General features: G+C 35.1%; 1 protein-coding gene across 4 annotated transcripts in view; it reads left to right on the top strand.

Annotated features, from left to right (window-relative positions):
* The window catches only part of ATP8B4 (ATPase phospholipid transporting 8B4 (putative)), a 237707-nt gene that overhangs the window by 18814 nt on the left and 197016 nt on the right, over positions 1-21877 (top strand). For 3 of the 4 annotated variants that reach the window (XM_077881039.1, XM_077881040.1, XM_077881041.1), the window contains exon 2: positions 851-919. In XM_077881039.1, coding sequence (XP_077737165.1) covers positions 892-919 — 28 coding nt within the window. In that variant the 5' untranslated portion in view covers positions 851-891. Of the gene's footprint in view, positions 1-850; positions 920-19740; positions 19834-21877 lie in introns of those variants that run through there. The other variant, XM_077881042.1, reaches the window with a different exon arrangement.

Genomic DNA, 21877 nt, shown 5'->3' with positions numbered 1-21877 from the left:
GTTGATGAATTTTTCTCAGCATCCTTCTTTCTTGTAATTACTAAACTATAAGCAGTGACAGTTCCTCTCCTCTGGTCTCTGTATGAGCAACTTCTTTATGTGGCATCCTGGCACACCACTTCTTTGAGCAGGAAGCAGATAAGTCATCTCTCTTTCAAACCGAAAGAGCGTGTGTCCAATACCCCTGCCCACCCTGTCATATGTTTGCAAAGGTTCCTGAGTTCATTTCTATATTCTGTCAGGTTATAAATGATTGAAATAATTTGTTTACCCCTTTTTTCATTCATTCTAAATCTTTTAATAGAGTTTACCACAATTAGACCACATGTAGGGAAAAATTGAAAGGTAATAATAACATTCTGGCTTTTTGGGTAGCTACCTGGAGAAGACTATACACAGAATGAATTGAGAAAAATTTTGAACTATGAGCTGGGCCAGCCAATAATTTCCTCTCACATGTAGCTCCTGTAATTTAGCAGTGGTCCCAGTGCTAGCTTTGGGAAGGAATCATCTAATGATACTTGAATAAAAAGGAGATGCTGTAGCTTCACCCCTGATATATTCTGATTCAAAGAGTTTGGAATAAATTAGAAAATTTGGCTCAGAATGGCACATTTGGACTTACCTTATATTGTTTCATATAGCATGTGATACAAATAGACTACTTTTGCATAGAATTATTCTTATCTAGTTAGATTTAAGCCTGATAAATGGAATCTGTTATTCATTATTGTGCCAATGATTCCAAGTCATCTAGATTTGACTAGGAAGAAAGGTAAAAGGTGGAAATTTATGGTTAATGAGCACTTTTCAAATACTAATGTTGTATAGTTTTCTTGTTTTTTAATAGGCCAACTGTTGAAACCTGCTGAAACATAACTAGATGAAATAATGTTCTGCAGTAAAAAGAAATCACTTGGTAAGTATTGAGCTCTTCAGATGACACAGAGTGAATATGACTTAATTTTTAATTTACTTTTAAAAATTTTGCTCCATTTTATTTTGTGGAGGTAAGTTTATATACAAAAAACCTACATAAATCTTAAATGTTCAGTTTGATGAATTTTGACAGTTGTCTACATCTTTCTAGTTACCAGCCCAAAACAAGATACAGAAAATTTCTACCATCCCAGAAAGTTCCCTTGTGCCCTTTAAAAAATTATCTATTTTTAATTGAAGTATAGTTGACATACAATATTGTATTAGTATCAGTTGTGCAACATAGTGATTTGATATTTATATACATTATGAAATGCTCATCATAAGTATAGTTACCATCTGTCATGCAAAGTTATTACATTATTTATTATAATCCCTATGCAATACTTTATATTCTTGTGACCTATTTTATAGCTGGAAGTTTGTACTTTTTAATCCTCTTCACCCATCTCCTCATCCCTTCTTCCCTATGGTAATCACCAGTTTGTTCTCTGTATTTATGAGTCTGTTTCTATTTTGCTTTATTCATTTGTTTTTTAGATTCCAATATAAGTAAAATCATATGGTATTTGTCTTTCTCTTTCTGATTTATTTCACTAAACTTAATACCTTCTAGGCCCACTCATGTTGTCACAAATGATAAAATTTCATTCTTTCGAATGGCTAAATAGTATTTCTCTGGTGTGTGTGTGTGTGTGTGTGTGTCCAGCATATCTTCATCCATTCATCTATTGGTGAACACTTAGATTGCTTCCACTTTGGCTGTTATGAATAATATTGCAATAAACATAAGAGTGCATATATTTTTTGAATTAGGGTTTTTGTTTTATTGGGGTAAATAACCAGAGATGGAATTGCTGGATTATATGGTATTTTTATTTTTAATCTTTTAAGAAACCTCTATACTGTTTTTCATAGCAGTTATACCAATTTACCTTTCCAGAAACAGTGCATGAGCGCTCCGGTTTCTCCATATCCTCACCAACAGTTTTTGTCATTTTGATTATAGCTGTTCTGACAGTTGTAAGTTCTGATGTTGAGCATCTTGTCATGCATCTGTTGGCCATCTGTATGTTTTCTTTGGAAAAATGTCTATTCAGATTCTCTACCCATTTTAAGTCCAATTTTTTTTATCTTGAATTGTATGAATTCTTTATACTAACTCCTTACCAGATATATCATTTACAAATATCTTCTCCAATTCAGTAGTCTTTTTAAAAAAAGATTTTAAAATTTATTTTAGAGTGAGTGGGTAGGGGGTGTAGAGGGAGAGGGGGAGAAAAACTTTAGCAGGTTCCACACTGAGTGTGGAGCCAATGTGGGGCTCAATGTCACAACTCTGAGATCATGACCTAAACTGAAACCTAGAGTCAGACTCCTAACTGACTGTGCCACCCATATATCCCTGTCTTTTCATTTTATTGATGGTTTTCTTCACTGGGCAAAAGTCTTTCAGTCTGATATAGTCTCAGTTGTTTATTGTCATCTGCAAATAGTACTGCAATTTTACTTCTGCTTTACCAATTTGGGTGCCTTTAATTTCTTTCTCTTACTTGATTACTATGGCTAGGACTTCCAGTACTATGTTGAATAAAAGTGGCAAGAGTGGATATCCTTGCCTTGCTCCCGATTTTAGAGGAAACATTTTCAGCTTCTCATCACTGAGAATGATGTTAGCTGTGGGTTTGTTATACATGGCCTTTATTACGTTGAGATATGTGCCCTCTGAACCCACTTTGCTGATATTTTTTTTATCATGAATGAGTGACAAGTTTTGTCAAATGCTTTTTCTACATTTGTTGATATGATCATATGATTTTTATCCTTCATTTTGCTTCCTTCATAATGTGGTATGTTACACTGGTTGATTCGTGGATACTATATCCCTGGAAGAATTTTCTAGGAACAAGGATATTCTCCTGTATTACTGCAATATTGTCAATACACCCAAGAAATATAACATTGGTAAATAACATAGATTCCATTTTTCAGTTTCTCCATTTGTCCATAAAACATCTTATCTCTCAGAGCTGGTTTTTATTTTTGGTATGGTACCTAATAGATGTTCACACATTGTGTTTGGCTTGTAATTCCTTTATTTTCTTTTAAATTTACAACAGTTTTTCATTATACAGAATTTTGGAAAAGACCATTACAACACCCAAATAGATTTGGATTGGACATTCTTGGCACGAATATCATAGAGATAATGTTTTATTTTTAATGGGCAATTAGTTAATTGACATTGTATGAGGAATGTAACTTTCTGATCTTCCTTACACATAATTTCATTTTACAGACCAATAGTCATTGTGATGTAATAAGGCCAAATGTTTTGGCCACGTATCTGATTCTATATCTGCTTTGGGACAGATTTTCAGAGAAATCTGACACTATCATTAGCATCATCATGATTGGGGATGATACATCTTTGGGTTACATCAGTTCCTATAGATTTGGTCATAGACTGGAGAGCTATTATAACCTATTCATTTGCTATGCAGGTAGTCAACAAATATTTTGAGCCCATGTGATATGCTAGGAAGTGCTAACCTTTCTTGATTTCAAGATTTTTACAGTTTGATAAAATGCATGTATCGTCACACAATTGTTAAGTTTACAGTAGCAACGATAATTTAAAAATAGTTTGCTAAACATTACTACAACTGGTATATTTGATAGAGGAGCACAGATTAGAGACCTTCTAGTCAGCCTGGGGTTGTCATGGGGAAAACTCATGAAGAAGTGATATTTTAATCCCAATGAGATGTTGAATATCTGCAATAGTTGAGAATATAAACTTCCACAACATCATCAGGAAGCTTGGGCTACAGATGATGTATATGAAAATATAACAAGCCAAACATGATGTTGTGGGTAAAAAATAATTCTCTCATATATTCTTTATTATAACCATATTCATATAAGTCTCACATTCTTTAAGATGTAAAAAATCCCAGCTAATTGACTCAAATTTCAAACATTATGATTATAATCTATTTGTTCTTTTTAAAAAATTTAATTCCAGTAGAGTTAACATACACTGCTTTAGTTTCAGGTGTAAAATATAATGATTCAACAATTCTGTATATTACTCCGTGCTCATCATAAGTGTACTCTTAATTTCCTTTATCTGTTTCACCCATCCTCCACCCCTGCCGTCTGGTGGGTGAACAAACTGTTGGTTTGTTCTTTATAGTTAAGAGTCTACTTTTGGTTTGTCTCTTTTTTTCTTTGTTCATTTAAATTTATTTCTTAAATTCCCTATATGACTGAAATCATCAGGTATTTGTCTTTCTCTGACTGATTTATTTTACTTAGCATTATACCTTCTGGCTCTGTCCACATCACTGCAAAAGGCAGGAGTTCATTCTTTTTTATGGTGTAATAATATATATACCGCTTCTTTATTCAGTCATCTACCAAAGGACACTGGGCTGCCTCCATAGTTTGGCTATTGTAAATAATGCTGCAATAAACAAAGGGGTGCATGTAACCCTTTAAATTAGTGTTTTTGTATTCTTTAGTTAAATACCAGTAGTGGAACTAATGGATCATATGATAATTCTATTTTTAATTTTTTGAAGAACCTCTGTACTGTTTTCTTTAGTGGCTGTACCAGTTTGCATTCCTATCAACACTACTAGAGGGTTCCTTTTTCTCCACATCCTCACCAACAATAGTTTTTTCTTGTGTTTTTGATTTTAGCTATTCTTACAGGTATGAGGTGATAGGTCATTGTAGTTTTGATTTGAATTTCCCTGATGATCAGTGATGACCATCTTTTCATGTGTCTGTTGACTATCTGTATGTCTTCCCTTGGAGAAATGTTTGTTCTTGTATTCTGTCCATTTTTAAATTGAATTATTTGTGTTTTTGTGTTGAACTGTATAAGTTCAACTGTATAAGTTATTTATATGTTTATATACTAATCCTTTATTGGATATATCATTTACGAATATCTTCTCCCACTCAGTAGGCCGTATTTTAGTTTTGTTGATTGTTTCCTTTGCTGTGCAGAAGGTTTTTGTTTTGATATAGTCCTAGCAGTTTATTTTTGCTTTTGTTTCCCTTGCCTCAGGAGACATATCTAGGAAAATATTACTCCAGGTAATGTCCTAGAAATTACTGCCTGCGTTCTCTTCTAGATTTTTATGTTTTTAGGTCTCACAATTAGGTCCTTGATCCATTTTGAGGTTTCTTTCATGAGTGCATGGTGTGAGAAACTGATTCAGTTTCATTTTTTGCATGTCACTGTCCAGTTTTCCCAACATCATTTTTTTTGTATTTTATTTTATTTTTAAAAATATTTTATTTATTTACTCATAGACACACACACACACACACACACACACACACACACACACACACACAGGCAGAGATACAGGCAGAGGGAGAAGCAGGCTCCACGCAGAGAGCCTGACGTGGGACTCGATCCAGGGTCTCCAGGATCACGCCCTGGGCTGCAGGCGGCGCTAAACCGCTGCGCCACCGGGGCTGCCCTTTTTTTTTGTATTTTATTTTAAAAATATTTTATTTAAACTCAATTTGCCAACATATAGTATAACACCCAGTGCTCATCTCATCATGTGCCCTCCTCAGTGCCCTTCCCAACACCATTTCCTACTTTGTCAATGACTAACTGACCATATAATTGTTGGTTTATTTCTTTCTGGGTTTTCTGTTCTGTTACATTGATATATGTGTCTATTTTTAGTGCTGGTACCATACTCTTTTGATTATTATAGCTTTGTGGTACATCTTGAGATATGGGGTTGTGGTACCTCCAGTTTTGTTCTTCTTTCAAGATTGCTTTGGCTACTTGAGATCTTTCAGTACAAATTTCAAGATTATTTGTTCTAGTTCTGTGGAAAATGTTCTTGGCATTTTGCTAGGCAGTGCATTAAATATGTAGGTTGCTCTGGGTAGTATGGATATTTTAATAATATTTGTTCTTCTGATATATGAGCATAGAATATCTTTTCATTTGTTTGTATTGTCTTCAATTTCTGTCATGAACATTTTAGTTTTCAGAGTACAGGTCTTTCATCTCCTTGGTTAGGTTTATTCCTAGGTATTTTATTATTTTTGATGCAATTATAAATGGGACTGTTTTCTTAATTTCTCTTTCTGCTAGTGAATAGAAATGTAATGGATTTCTGTATGTTAATTTTGGATCCTGTGACTTTAGTGAATTCATTTATCAGTTTTAGTAGTTTTTTTTTTTTTTGAGTCTTTAGGGTTCTATACATATAGTATTGTGTCATCTGCAAATAGTGAAAGTTTTACTTCTTTCTTACCAATTTGGATGACTTTTATTTCTTTGTTGTCTGACTGCTGTGGCTAGGACTTGCAGTACTATGTTGAATAAAAGTGGTGAGAGTGGATTTTCTTGTCTTGTTCCTGATATTAGAGCAAAAGTTCTCAGTTTTTCTCCATTGAGTATGATGTTAGCTGTGGCTTTTTCATAAATGGCCTTTATTATGTTGAAGTATATTTCCTCTAAAACTACTTGAAAGTTTTTATCATGTGTGGTGTTGTACTTTGTCAAATGCTTTTTCTGCATCTACTGAAAAGATCATATGGTTTTTCTTTCTCTTATTTTTTTTTTTAAATTTTTTTTTTAATTTTTATTTATTTATGATAGTCACAGAGAGAGAGAGAGAGAGAGAGGCAGAGACACAGGCAGAGGGAGAAGCAGGCTCCATGCACCGGGAGCCTGACGTGGGATTCGATCCCGGGTCTCCAGGATCGCGCCCTGGGCCAAAGGCAGGCGCTAAACCACTGCGCCACCCAGGGATCCCTTTTCTTTCTCTTATTGATGTGATGTATTATGTTGATTGATTTGCAAATATTGAATCACCCTTGCATCCTGGGAATAAATCCCACTTGATCATGGTGAATGATTTTTTTATAATGTATTGTTAGATTTGGTTTGCTATATCTTGATGATTTTTACATCTGTGTTCATCAGAAATATTGGTTCATCAGAGATAAGTTCTCTTTTTTTGTAGTGCCTTTATATGGTTTTGGTATCAGTGTAATGCTGGCCTCATAGAAGGAATTTGGAAGCTTTCCTTCCTTTTCTCTTTTATGGAATAGTTGAGAATAATAGGTACTTACTTCTTTTTAAATATTTGATAGGGGCACCTGAGTGGTTTAGTTGGTTAAGTGTCTGACTCTTGATATCAGCTTGGGTCATGGTTTCCGGGTTGTGGGAATGAACCCTGAATTGGACTCTGCACTCAGTGGGGAGTCTCTCTCTCTCTCTCTGCCACTCCCCCTGCTCATTCTTTCTCTCTCAAATAAATAAGTAAATCTTAAAAAAATAAATGTTTGGTAGCATTCACCTGTGAAGCCATCTGGTCCTGGACTTTTGTTTGTTGGTAGTTTTTGATTATGTATGCAATTTCCTTGTTGGTAATTATTCTGTTCAAATTTTCTATTTCTTACTGATTCAGTTTTGAGAGATTACATGTTTCTAGGAATGTATCCACTTCTTTTAAGTTGTCCAGTTTGTTGGACTGTAATTTTTTTATAATATTCTCTTATAATCCTTTTTATTTCTGTGGTGGTGTTATTTCTTTTTCATTTCTGATTTTGCTTGAGGTTTTTTTTTATGAGTTTGGCTAAAGGTTTACAAATTTTGTTGATCTTTTTAAAGAAACAACTCCTGGTTTAATTGATCTGTTTTCTTTTTTGGGGGGTTTCTATTTTATTTGTTCTTTAATCTTTAATATTTCCTTCCTTCTACTTCCTTCTGTCTGTTTCTAATCCCTTTAGATGTAGAGTTATGTTTTTTATTTGAGATTTTTCTTGTTTCTTGAGGCAGTCCTGTATTGCTATAAACTTCCCTCTTAGAACAGCTTTTGCTGTATCCTGAAAATTTTGGACCATTGTGTGTGTGTGTGTGTGTGTGTGTGTGTGTGTGTGTGTATGTGTGTATGTTTTAAAGATTATTTATTTGAGAGAACGAGAGAGTGTGAGCAAGCATGAGTGAGGAGGAGAGGCAGAGGCAGAGGGAGAAGAAGAAGCAGACTCCTCGATGAGCAGGGAGCCCAATGCAGGGCTTGATCCCAGGATCATGGAATCATGACCTGAGTCCAAGGCAGATGCTTCACCAATTAAGCCATCTAGGCATTTCCTAGACTGTTGTGTTTTCATTGTCATTTGTTTCCATGTATTTTTCGATCTCCTCTTTAATTTCTTGGTTGACTCATTCATTGTTTTGTAGCATGTTATTTAGCCTCCATATATTTATTCTCTTTCCAGATTTTTTTCTTCTGGTTGAGTTCTAGTTTCATAGTGTTGTGGTTGGACAAGATGCATAGTATGACTGCAATCATTTTGAATTTGTTGAGTCTTGATTTGTGGCTCAATATGTGATCTATTCTGGAGAATGTTCTATGCATACTTGACAAGAATGTGTATTCTGCTGTTTTAGGATGGAATGTTATAAATAGATCTGTCGTTAGATCCATGTGTTCCAATGTGTCATTCAAAGCCACTGTTTCCTTGTTGATTTTCTGCTTTGAAGATCTGTCCATTGATTTAAGTGGAGGTTAAAGTCTCCTATTATTGTAATACTGTTTATTGCTTTCTTTATGTTTGTTATTAGTAGATTCATGTATCTGGGTGCTCCCATGTTGGGTGCATAAATATTTACAATTGTTATACCTTGTTGGATTGTTCCATTTATGATTGTATAGTGTCCTTCTTTGTCTCTTTTACAGTCTTCGTTTAAAGTCTATTTTGTCTGATATCAGTATTGTTACCTTAGCTTTCTTTTTACTTCGATTTGCATGATAAATGCTTTTCCATCCCTTTAGTTTCAATCTGCATGTGTCTTTAGGTCTGAAATGAATCTTTTGTAGGTGGCATATATATGGGTCTTGCTTTTTTATCCATTCTGTCACCCTATTTTTTTATTGGAACATTTAGTCTATTTACATTCAAAGTAAATATTGCTATGTATGTACTTATTACCATTTTGTTAGTTGTTTTATGGTGGTTTTTGTAAATCTTCTCTTCTCTATTCCTTTCTTCTCTTGCTCTTTTCTCTCATAGTTTACAGGCTTTCTTTAATGATATATTTGGATTCTTTTCTCTTATATTTTGCATATATATTATTAGTTTTTGTGGTTATTACTATTAGGTCATATATGACATTTTATGCCTGTAGTGGTCTAAAATAAGTTGATGATTGCTTAAGTTTGAACCCATTCTTTAGTCTTCTCCCCAGTCTCCCAGGTTTCAGGTATATGATGTCATACTTTATATCTTTTAATTTTGTGATCTCTTGACTAATTTTTAGAAATGTACCTATTTTTATTGCTTTTGTTTCCTACTTCTTTTTCTTGTACTTGTGGTTTTTCCTTTCTACTTAGTGAGTTCCCTTAAATATTTCTTGCAGTTTTTGTTTGTCTGAGAAACTGTCTCTTTCTATTCTGAATGATAGTTTTGCTGGATAGAGTATTCTTAGCCGCAGTTTTTTTTCCTTTTATCACTTTGAATATATCCTGTCCCACTTCCTTCTGTTCTGCAAAGTGTCTGCCAAAAAGAATCAGCTGATGGCCTTATAGAGTTTCCCTTGTATGTAACTGTTTTCTTTTCTCTTGATGCTTTTCAAATTTTTTCTTTGTTACTACTTTTGCCTTTTTAATTAGTATGTATCTTAATTGTAAAATTGGGTTGACTTTGTTGGGGGCTCTCTGTGTCTAGGCTGAGGGGCAGGGGAGGAAAGTAATGTTCACCATCTCCTCTGTTCCTTGAGAAGTCTCCCAAGGATCACTGCTTCTCCAATACATTCTCTGAGATTAGTAAACAAGTCACCCTCCATAAACTCCAGGTGTCTTTTCAAACTGATGCTTCTATGCTGTATGTCCTTGGACACGTTTCTTATGGTGTGTCTTTTAGGGTAAGGACTCAGTTCCCTATTGCCCTCTCTCCAGGCTCTCCCAGGGTGGAGCAGGTTGAATTTTGAAGTTCCAGATGTTAAGCCTTGCTGATTGTAAGCTCTTGAGAAAAATATGCCCTTCTGGTTTTCAAAACCAAATGTTATAGGGATTCTCTGGGCCTGGGACACCTGTTGTAAGGATCTGTTTCTTTCTAGTCTCTGCACCCATGATGTCTTTTCCCTTCCATGGACAGTCGCATAGGTCTATTGAGCTCCTGACTGCGTCTCTGCCCTTCCTACCCTGTTTTGTGTGTGTTTTCTACATTTAGCTGCGGAGAGTCTGTTCTGCTAGATTTCTGGTAGTTTCTGGGTTATTTACACTGATGTGGGTGTTACCTGGTTTGTAACCCTGGGGACAAGGTGGGCTTAGGGTTCTCCTCCTTAGCCAACTTCTTTGGAACTTTTCCATTCTTGGTAATTCACTCTTTCTATGTAGTTCATGTGGGAGGCCCAAGACAAACCATTTTAAAGCATATAAAGACCACTATTCTTGTGTAAAATTCTTAATTGAGATTTCATGTAGTTTGGTAACATGGGAAGGAAAAGAAATAAATAGAGGTTTTCTTAAAACTAAGGCTGTTCTTGGTTCCAAAATGTGGAGGTTGTGGAACCAGCACACATTATTCCACAGGAAAGCCCTCTGTATATTTATGGGGTGTGGAGTAGATCACATTATGACTTTCATTGGCATTTTGTTGGCCCCTTCCTCCAAAAAACATTAAAAAGTATATTTTACAATTGTGTGAGTATAAAGACAAATGTAATCCAGGCTGGGTTTATTATTATGAATTCATTATGTATTCATCTTTTTCTTCTAATTTTAAAATAATTTAAATTTAAACATTTTTGTCTGTCCCACAAAGTATTATGGGCCTTAGGCAATGCATCTGTTTTGCTTACAAAGGAGGTTGTTTTTTTTGGTTGGAATTTATAGTCCCGATTCTCAGGCATTATTGTGAGCTTATAGTGTTTATCAGCTTATAGTGGTTTGGTCCTGCAGTAAAGGATTGGTGATAAAAAAGATATGTAACATGGAACCTACTTTCACAGGCACCTTTCAATGTGTGTAAAAGAACATGTATATTTATTAATACATGTGTTTAAAGAGTGTCATTTTTGCCTGCATTTATTCCGTATGGTACAACAACAAATCCAAAAGTTCTTTAAGTACTTGTGAAGGTATTAGTTTTTGTTTGAACTTGGTTTTCATCTAATATACTAATTTGTTTGAAAAGATGGTATAATTTTTTCAAAATCCTCTATTTTTTTTTAACTGAAAATGAGGCCATTAGAATGAAGTGATAATCAGTACCCGCTAATCAGTGACATACGAAGACAGTGCTAGTTTTACAAGGATTCTTACAACTTTGGGGTTATTACTTTTTTTTATATAAATTTATTTTTAATTGGTGTTCAATTTGCCAACATATAGAATAACACCCAGTGCTCATCCTGTCAAGTGCCCACCTCAGTGCCCGTCACCCAGTCACCCCCACCTCCCGTCCACCTCCCTTTCCACCACCCCTAGTTCGTTATTACTTTTTAATGGATTCTCCTGTACATTTTTGTAACTTTTTGGTGTCTAGAGGGAAAAGGACATGGGAAATTTTATTGAGTACCACTAGAAATGAGAAATGCCCAATCCCTTCCATTTCACTTTTCTAAAATTCTGTATCAAAAGGTGATAGAAATTATTCCAGACCCAAAATCTTTTTTAAAAGGATTTTATTTATTTATTCATGAGAGACAGAGAGACAGAGACAGAGACAGAGACAACAGGCAGAGGGAGAAGCAGGTTCCCCACAAGGAGCCCGATGCAGGACTCGATCCTGGATTGCGGGATCATGACCTGAGCTGAAGGCAGGCACCCAACCGCTGAGCCACCAGGTGTCCCAGACGCTAAATCTTTGCTGTTATCCCAAGTATTGTAGGGCACAAGTTATCCAGTCATTGGTTCCTCAGCTTTTTAACTGGGAAGGAAGGAAGAGGCAGCATTGGTGTTCTTAGTCCTATTTGTGTTCTAGATTTTTATGCTATCTTTAAATCCTTTGAAATAGGAGTCTTTTTTTTTCCTCCACAGAGTGTTTACTATATACTTAAAAATGTGCCATCATAGTCATTGTGCACAGTTGCAAATAGAAAGTGCAGAAAAGAGATGTCTTCTTGCTCTCATACACTTCTCAAAATTGTGTGCTGCTCTAATTGAGGTATTATGTAGGCTTTAAGCAATCTGATGTTTTGTTACTCAGGATATAGGTTAGGTTGGGCTGCTATTAAAAAACCACCGGTCACTGGAAACTCTCTATAGGGGCTGTTCCTCAACACCATCCTTTATCACTTCTCTATGGATTTGGTGGGGAGGGGGGAATATTCCCTCCTTGAATGTTATTTTCCCTTGATCTTCATGAGTCTTGTGGAAATTCTTGATTCTCAGACTGCTGTGACCCTGTCTCCTTCACTGGATCTCAGTGGAATTTCCCCTGGTTCAGTCGTCTGTAGTCTTCTCTCTGTATGTGCTCCGCAGAGGGTTCCTCTTCTATCTTGACTACTTTCATCTCCATGGAGATAACTCTTAAATCTACAGTATCAATTGTGATATCTTTCTAAATGTTATACCTTATTTCCAATTGATACTCGCTTTGGTCTAATAATTCTATTAATATAGTTTTAGGTTGTACAGAATGATAAAACCTGGGAATTAGAACGGTCTTCAAAAATCATCCTGTTCAGATTTTCTTTCAACTTGACAATCTATTCCTAGAGTGTTGCTGAATATTTTCCTTGAATATTTACTCTGACATGTCCAAGTTTGTAATTTAGGAGATAGATAATTCTCTGGACAGTAAATTCTCCTACATATTAACTAGAGCTTCACATCCTTTTAAAGTTTACTTTCTGTTCTGTAGTTTGGAACAACAGCATATCTGTTCTGCCACCTACATTATTTAAAGGTCTCTTTCATATTATGCTCTCACAGACACATAGGGAATACTATTTGACCAAATGTCCAGGCTGTCTCATGGCCCACTCAAATTGACACATTAAAATTAACTATCACAGCCATATTTTAGTTTATCAAGATATTCTTAAATTTGTCTATTTCTCCTTTTAGTTCTGTCAGTTTTTGCTTTATATTTTTTTTAAGTTACATAGTAGATTTATGCATACATAGAGTTATGTATTCCTGGAAGAATAATCTTTTATTGTTATGGATGGCCCTGCTTATCTCTGGTAATTCTTATATATTGAAGTATACTTCATCTGAGATTAGTGTAGGGATACCAGATTTCCTTTGATTAATGTTCACATTAATCAATATATATATATTTATATATAAAAATATGTTTTTTCTATATTTTGACTTTGAGCCCCTTAATGTTCTTAAATTTAAGATGCAACATATAGTGGCTTTTAAATGAAAACATAAACTTTGGCTTTTAAATGAAATATTTAGTTCATTTATGGTTAATATAATTACTGATATATTTATGATTAATAAATTATCTTATTATTTGTTCTACATTTTTCTCTTTTTTGTTGCTTTCCTTTGCATAAGCAATATTTCTATTGTTCCATTTCTAAGCATGTTAGCTTGTTACCTATCATTCCTTTAATATTGTTTTTGTGGTTATTCTTAAGATTACAACACATCTATTTAATTTAGTACTTTTACTACTTTGTGAGCCATGTAAGAATTTAGAGCATTTTAACTTTCCTTGTTACTCTTTTTTTTCCTTGTCTACTCTCTGTGCCATTGTTATCATGTATTTAACTCTTTGTATATTTTAAAACTAATAAGACAGCAGTAACAAATAACATGTGGTGTTGTCACCATATTCATTATTTGTGTAGATTTACCTACAATACTTCATTTTTTTTTTCATTTTTTTGCATTTCTGTGATTCTCTCTGGAATAATTTTCCTTCTGCCTAAAGACTTCCTTTCATTTTTTAAAAACTGAATTCAGTCACTTTTATTAGGAGAAAAGAATCCTTATTTTGGATTTATATTGGATGAATCATTTCTATGGAGCATAGAACTCCAGATTGGTAGTCTTTTCTCTGGCACATTAAAGGTACCATTCCATTACATTCAGGCCTTCATTCATTCTTTTAAAAAGTAAACTGACAGGCTTGTTATTCTTTTTTTTTTTTTTTTTTTTTTTACAGGCTTGTTATTCTTTTGTTACTCTCTTAAATTCTTTTGTTGAAGTGATATGTCTTCTGGCTATTTCAAAAGCTTTCTTTTTGTCTTTCATCCTTTTTACTATTCTGGCCTAGGTATGGTTTTCTTAGTATTTATCTAACTTGGAATTTACAGAGATTCTTATTTTTTCAGCTTGACTTCTTTTGGATGTTGGAAAATTCTCAGAATATCTTCAAATACTCTTACTACTCCCTATTCCCTCAGTTCTCTCTTGTGGTACTCCAAATGATACATATGATAGATCTTTTAACATGTATCTAATGTGCTTATGCTTTTTTTCTGATATTTTCAACTTTTTTCTTCCCTCCGTGTTCAGTTTTAATATTTTTCTAACGACTAATTTACAACTATTCCCTTCTGCTGCTATGTCTACTGTGCTGTTAAACTCATATATTGAATGCTTAGTTACATTATTATATTTTTAAATTCTATACTTTTTTTCTTTTATGCATAATTTGTTTTTTTAGTGAAATTATTCATTTTGTCATCCATTCTAATGTACATGTTAATCACAATTATTTTAAAGTCCACGTCTGACAGTTCCAATATCTAGATCATCTGTAGGTTGATTTCCTTTTTCTACTTTTCTCTTGGTTTTCAATAGTTTGATATTGTTCCCTGCCATACTTGATAATTTATTATTGAAATCTAGACCTTGCACATAAAAAAAATTGTAGGGGATGTAGATAGTGTTATCTTCCTTGAGGAGAATTTACTTTTCTTCTCACATGCAGTTAGAGAAGGAAGGTTATCTTGATCCAGTCACAGACTGAGATATCATGAGGCTGATTTTTAGTATTTATAAGGCCTACTCTATTTTTGTTAGTTCTTACTTCTAGAATGCAGTTCTTCAGAAGTCAACAGGAAACCTAGAGTGTTACCAAAGATCCTCTTCCCTGCTGGGTTCTTTATTTTTATTTTATTTTATTTTTTTATTGGAGTTCAATTTGCCAACATATAACATAATACCCAGTGTTCATCCCGCCAAGTGCTGCTGGGTTCTAACTCTATTGTCTTCTCTCATCTCTGGGAAGCTGAGGAATTAGCAATTGCCTTAAGGGGAAAGGTACAGAATACTAAATTTACTTTAATACCTTTCTCTTCTCTGCTGGTTCTTGGCTCTTTAAGTTTTGTCAGATTTTGTTCTATATATTTTCAAACATTTTATATATTTCATCTAGCTTTTTTAGTTCTCAACAGATGGGTTGATCCTGACACAAGTTGCTCCATTATAGTGGGAAGCTTAAAAACACATTTTAAATAACATTTTATAAGTTGACTGGAAAAATACATTAAATATTACTATTCTATAGTTATAGGAGTATCTGAATATGAATAAGGAATAAACAAATGAATAGTGAATTGAATAAGAAAATAATGGTTAATGAATATATTAATCAGTATTCTCTGCTAGAATAGGTTTAAATATTAGCATGACACAAACACAAAAATAAGTCAATTTTGAACTACGACATTTATAGTGAGTAATAAAATTATAAATACTTTGAATGACATTGTATGCCATATATACTTATTGGCCTTTAGGACATATTTATAAATGCATTTGTGCCAGTTCTCCATTTCTTTGTGATTTAGCATTCCCAACTGTATAATATTCTAGTTGTCATACTTTGGCTTTGTAAAAGAAAAATCCTTAATTTCATCCCTTGAACTATAATCATTTATTTAAAAAAATGCTTTTATGTCCCTTAACATAGACCCACACCTTAGAACACTTCTTTAATTCAGTATTTGAGCATTTAATTCAGTATCTGGCATTTATCAAGCCTCTAATTGTAGCTGCCATTGTTATTATTTTGAGTGGCTTTAATAAATGCTATTTGAATTATAGTCCCCTGGTGGACCTTGTTTTCATGTAATATTGTGTCTTCTAATTGTTCCAACAGAACTTCCTAATTTAAAGGGAATTCTAATTTTTATTTCTAGGCTTAACTTTGAAATCTAGATTCTTTTAATGACAAAATCTTAAACCTTATGAAGTAATTTCAAGATGGTATTTTCTATGAAGAAAAGTAACCTTAATAACTAAGGAATTGTCTATTGTGAATTGTAAATTTTTGTATGGTGGATAAGCTAATTAAAACATCACATTTCAACGATTTTGGCTGGAATGATCTTGTTTGACTGTGGTAGTGTTGATTGTCTTACGATAATCAGAACTTTGGTAATTCATTCATTTACTTACTAGTTTATCCATCCATCCAATCTAAGCATTTTGTAAGTATTTACTGAACATATAGTATGTGCCAGACACTGCCCCGGGGGTTTCAGATAGAGCCGTGTGTGAACAAAACAGATTTTAAAAAGTAAAAAATTTCAGTCTGTATGGAGCTTACATTTTTGTGGGGGGAGAGGAAGAAAGCCAGTCATCAAAATCAATGAATAAATAAATTATCTTGTACATTTGAAGGGCTACAATTTTATGAGACTGATGTGCTGCTACTGCGCTAAGGAAGCAGGTATGGGGCTGCAGTTTTGAAAAGGGTAATCAGGAAAGGCTGAATTGAGAAAGACATATTTGAGCAAAAGTTTGAAGGAAGTGAGAGAGGAGCCATGTAGATATCTGGAAGAAGCATTCTAGAAGCAAAGGGAATAGCAAGGGCAAAGGCTTTGAGATGAGTGTGTGCCTGTGTTCAAGGGATAACAAATAGGTCCACTGTGGTTGGAGTTGCAGGAACAAGGGGGAGGTTTGTCAAGGCTAGATCCAGTTTTTGTTGAGGCCTAAACTAATACAAAATACAAAATTAAGTATAATAGGAAATATTTAGAGTAAGAAAATAAATCACTATAAACTACAGTTTTGAAAATCTGAAAATACCAGACACATCACAAAATCCAGAAAAATAACCTAATATTTTCATTAATGCATTGCCTGTCATAACTTCATGGTAGTTTTAGTCCTATATTTTTGTCCCCCTATTTTTGATTGCCTCTTATATGACCATTATCCTGTTACATAATTTTCTATAGAAATACTAGAAAGATTTTTAAATTTTTCCTCTAGCATAAAGTTTTTTTTTAATTTATTTTTTATTTTTAAACTTTTTTTTTTATTGGAGTTCAATTTGCCAACACATAGCATAACACCCAGTGCTCATCCCATCAAGTGCCCCCCTCAGTGCCCGTCACCCAGTCACCCCTTCCCCCCACCCACCTCTCTTTCCACCATCCCTTGTTCGTTTCCCAGAGTTAGGAGTCTCTCATGTTCTGTCTCCCTCTCTGATATTTCCCACTCATTTTCTCTCCTTTCCCCTTTATTCCCTTTCACTATATTTTATATTCCCCAAATGAAAGAGACCATATAATGTTTGTCCTTCTCTGATTGACTTACTTCACTCAGCATAATACCCTCCAGTTCCATCCACGTGGAAGCAAATGGTGGGTATTTGTCGTTTCTAATGGCTGAGGAATATTCCACTGTATACATAGACCACATCTTCTTTATCTATTCATCTTTCGATAGACACCGAGGCTCCTTCCACAGTTTGGCTATTGTGACCATTGCTGCTGTAAACACCGGGGTGCAGGTGTCCCAGTGTTTCACTGTATCTGTATCTTTGGGGTAAATCCCCAGCAGTGCAATTGCTGGGTCGTAGGGCAGGTCTATTTTTAACTGTTTGAGGAACCTCCACACAGTTTTCCAGAGTGGCTACACCAGTTCACATTCCCACCAACAGTGTAAGAGGGTTCCCTTTTCTCCGCATCCTCTCCAGCATTTGTGGTTTCCTGCCTTGTTAATTTTCCCCATTCTCACTGGTGTGAGGTGGTATCTCATTGTGGTTTTGATTTGTATTTCCCTGATGGCCAGTGATGCGGAGCATAGTTAAAGTTATGATAGTTTAGAATACTTTTTTCAGCTTCGTGACTTCAGAATGTCATGTAAAAATTTGTAATGGTCAACTTTGGGAAAACCTCCAAGTTTCCTTCATATCTGAGCTGTTACAAATGTATTTGTTGTGTGTAGTACTGCTACAAATGGGTTGCGCTCTATAAGTACAGAAATTCTAATAAATATCATTTATGCAATCCCATGAAAAATTATAGTATGCTTGTTATATATGGTACAGGAAATACTCAATACTTGGTAATTCTTATACTAATAGAAGATAAATTCTGTTTTAACTAGGACTTGATAAAAAATGCAATCTTTCACATACAATTTTACGTGTGATGACTGGGGGAATTCTGCACAAGCTAACTTCTGGCTCTGTATTGCAAAACCATGTCCTCCAAGATCCACATAATTCTGGAGCTAGGTGCTATAGCACATGGTCATGTTGCTGTATGACCTTGGGGTGTGTACCTTCATGTTATAACACTGGATGAGTCCCCATGGAGGTAGCATTTCTGAGAGCCATTCCTACCCTGGGGGGATGACCAATGACTTAACTCTATACAGAAATGCCGTGAATCACATAAATATACATAAATATCACATGAATAAACACAAACTCAATGAATTTCCAACTTGACAGCCTCTTTTCTGGATCCCAGTGCCATCTGACATGAGACAAAGTCAATTTCCCCCAAGAAATTAGAGTGGAAGAGACAGTGATCTTAGCTTCATGATTAAAATATTTTATTTTTGTAAATCAAATCAGAAAAAATACAAACACATGTTTTTTAATGGAAATTATTTTTATTTTTCCAGTTTTATTGGGAAGTAATTGAGATTTATCACTGTTTAAGTTTAAGGCATGCAGCATGATGGTTTGATTTACTTATATTGTGAAATGATTATTACAATGGATTCAGCTAACATCTATCTTCTTGTGTGGTACAATAAAAAGAAAGAAAAAAGAATAAAGGGAGAAAAATTTTCTTTCTTTGGGAACTCTTAAGTTCCATACCTTTTCTGTGTATCATATAGCAGTGTTAGCTACAGTCGTCATGTTGCACATTATATCTCTAGTACTTACTTATCTTATAACAGGAAGTTTGCCTTCCTCTCTTTACCCTGTCCCATAACCACAAATAGTCTGATTTCTTTTTCTGTAAGTTTGTTTGTTTAGGTTCTATATAAGTGAGATCAGATGGTATTTGTCTTTCTCAGTCTGAGTTATTTCACTTAGCACAGTGCTGTCAAGGCCTGTCCATGTTGTTGGAATCAGTAGGATTTCCTGGGCAAACATGTTTCTAGCGCTACTCCTGGGGTCTTGGAATGAAAGTACAAGTGAGATGAGCTGAAGCTTAAGCTTCATTAGCTTCACCATAAATGGGCTTCTGGTGTTTGTAATGGGGTAGGTGTGTGAAGATGAAGCATGGCCCTGAACACCTTTGTAAGAACTTGCTTTTCTCTTGATAGGGAGCACCATTGGAAGTTTTGAGCAGAGGAAAGAGATGATTCTTGTTGTAGGCATATTAATGATCCCTTCCCCCAAAGATATTCATGTCAATCCTTGGAACCTGTGAATATGGGGTTGCCATGTAAGCATGGTAAAAGAAAGTTTGGAGATATGGTTAAGGATGCTGGGATAGGATGAGTGTCCTGGATTATATAGGTGGGCCCACTGTAATCCCAAGGGTTCTGATAAGAAGGAAGCAGGACAGTCAGAGAAAGTGATGTGACAATAGAAATGGAGTCAGAATGATGTGGCCATGAACCAAGGAATGTGGGCAGCTTCTAGAAGCTGGAAAAGGCACAGAATGGATTCTCTCATAGAGCTTTTAGAAGGAACTCAGTCCTGATGAAACATCTTGATTTTAGCCCTGTGAGCTCTGTTTTCAGACTTCTGACTTCCAGAATAATAAGATGACACATTTGTTTTGTTTTAAGCAACTGAGTTTGTGGTGATTTGCTAGAGCAGCAATAGGAAACTAATACAATTATAAAAGTATCACTCTTGTCCTCTATTGAAAATAGATTATAGGGCTGAGATAGAAGCAAGGATTGCCCATGGGAGCCTATTGCAGTAGCTGGAGGAGAGAGTAGGGGTGACTTGGACCAGAGTGTGAACAGGTGGGGTGGGAAGGGAATGTGGGAAATGGGCAGATTTCTTTTTTGCCCAAAGTTCTGGCTCCATTGTATTTCTTTTACAATATATGTTTTCCAAATGCTTCACTAATAGGTAAATAGTGATGTTCATAATTTTTCTTTTGGTCTTTTCACACGTGGTCCATGATTTCGCTAGAGGGGACAGTGGAGGAGAAACTAGAGATGTCCTCTTGAAAAGTCGATATTTTATCTTAGGTGGGAAACCACCTCTACCAAATTCTTTTTCTTTTCAGTAAATGACTTGGATAAGGTGCTTGGCAAAACAACCTACCATACTCCCCAGTGTGTATCTAGCTGCATAGATTCCCTTCAGAGCTGCTTGAGACAGGTGGTGATGCCTTTTCCTCACCTATCTGGACCTGACTTTCTTTTTCTCTGATTTCCATGGCTCCCTGGGCCTCTCCTCTGCTTCCTTGCTGTGTGGGTATTTGTAAGAGTGTTCACCCTTTGAAGGCTATTGCAGTCTTGTTTGGTTTTCCTTCACTGTCTATAATAGAGCCTTGCTCAGAGGAGCTCAATAAATATTTCTGGAATAAATCACTGTCTTGGCTCCAGCAGATTTTAATTGCCACATGAATTCAGGGGTATGAGGCACGGGACCAATACATACTAAAGAAATTCAATTTATGAGCCCCATTCATCTCAAAATAACAAATGTAAGCTTTGAAAAACACAGCTTCCTGTGCAACCCCTGAGATATCAAACAGATAAGAAACATCTTTAGATTTCCTTGTCATGTGTCTTTCTTTTTTACCTGGAGTTCTTTCCTTTCACTTGGTGACAGGTGGCTTGCTTTCCCTTGGATGGTCAGAATGTATCTCATAGTGGAAAATTAAATGTCCTCCAGCTTCTTCTAAGCTCTTGTGATTCTTGGGGGTAGATCCTGATTTTATTTTTCTTTTAGAAGGGGGATGCTGTAGGAAGATACAGCCATTTTTCATCTTTACTGAAAACATCCTGATCCTGGCAGTCCATAAAATGCATTTTTTGCTATACATAGTCAAACTGTAAAATAATGGAAATAAAAACCAACAGTCTAGCACTGGGCCCATATGAGAAAGGGTACAAAGAAAGCAGTAAGTTTGGGATAGGGATTTGGGAGAATATTCTTAGCAAGGACTGCTCAAAGCCTCTAAGAAGAGAGTAGACAAGTTTTCTAGGAAGGAAAGAGAATCCTAGAAGCAGTTGGATGTGAGAGGCCACAGGACTGTAGGGTAAATTGGGAGGGAGTATGTGTTTGAACTATACCCTGGAGCATGGTGTCCTTCTTCTCCTTGACCTCTTGATACAGGCACACAGCAATTTGCAGTTTCCCAGCCAACTCTGCACAGTACCATCTGCCATCTTTTTATACCCAGAATCTCTTTCAAGCTGTTTTTACAAGAAAGGCAACTCAATATTTGAAATCTGATTGTACTGCATAGTCTTGCAAGGCCTTTATTCTCCTCATTTGTAAAATGGAACTAATAATAACATGTACCTAATAGGATTGTTTTGAGGAATAATGAAATGTATGTGAAACAGTTCATATAGTATCTAGTTTTTAACTAGTGCTCAGTACATGTTAGTTGCTGTTGTTATCATTATATTGTAGTAATTCTTAAATCTCTAGTTATGGAATCTAAACTTACAGAAAGCAGTATGCCATGGACTTATGTGAAGATTTTATTGATTTTTACTTGTAATTTACATAATATAATTCATGTATGGTGGAAGAAGAATGAATTGGTTAAACATTTTTATATTTCTTTGTGGAGCTA

The sequence above is a fragment of the Canis aureus genome, chromosome 32, assembly GCF_053574225.1.
Source record: "Canis aureus isolate CA01 chromosome 32, VMU_Caureus_v.1.0, whole genome shotgun sequence".
Taxonomy (NCBI): Eukaryota; Metazoa; Chordata; class Mammalia; order Carnivora; family Canidae; genus Canis; species Canis aureus.
Note: the sequence above shows the minus strand (reverse complement) of the source record. Positions and strands in the feature narration are given on the sequence as shown.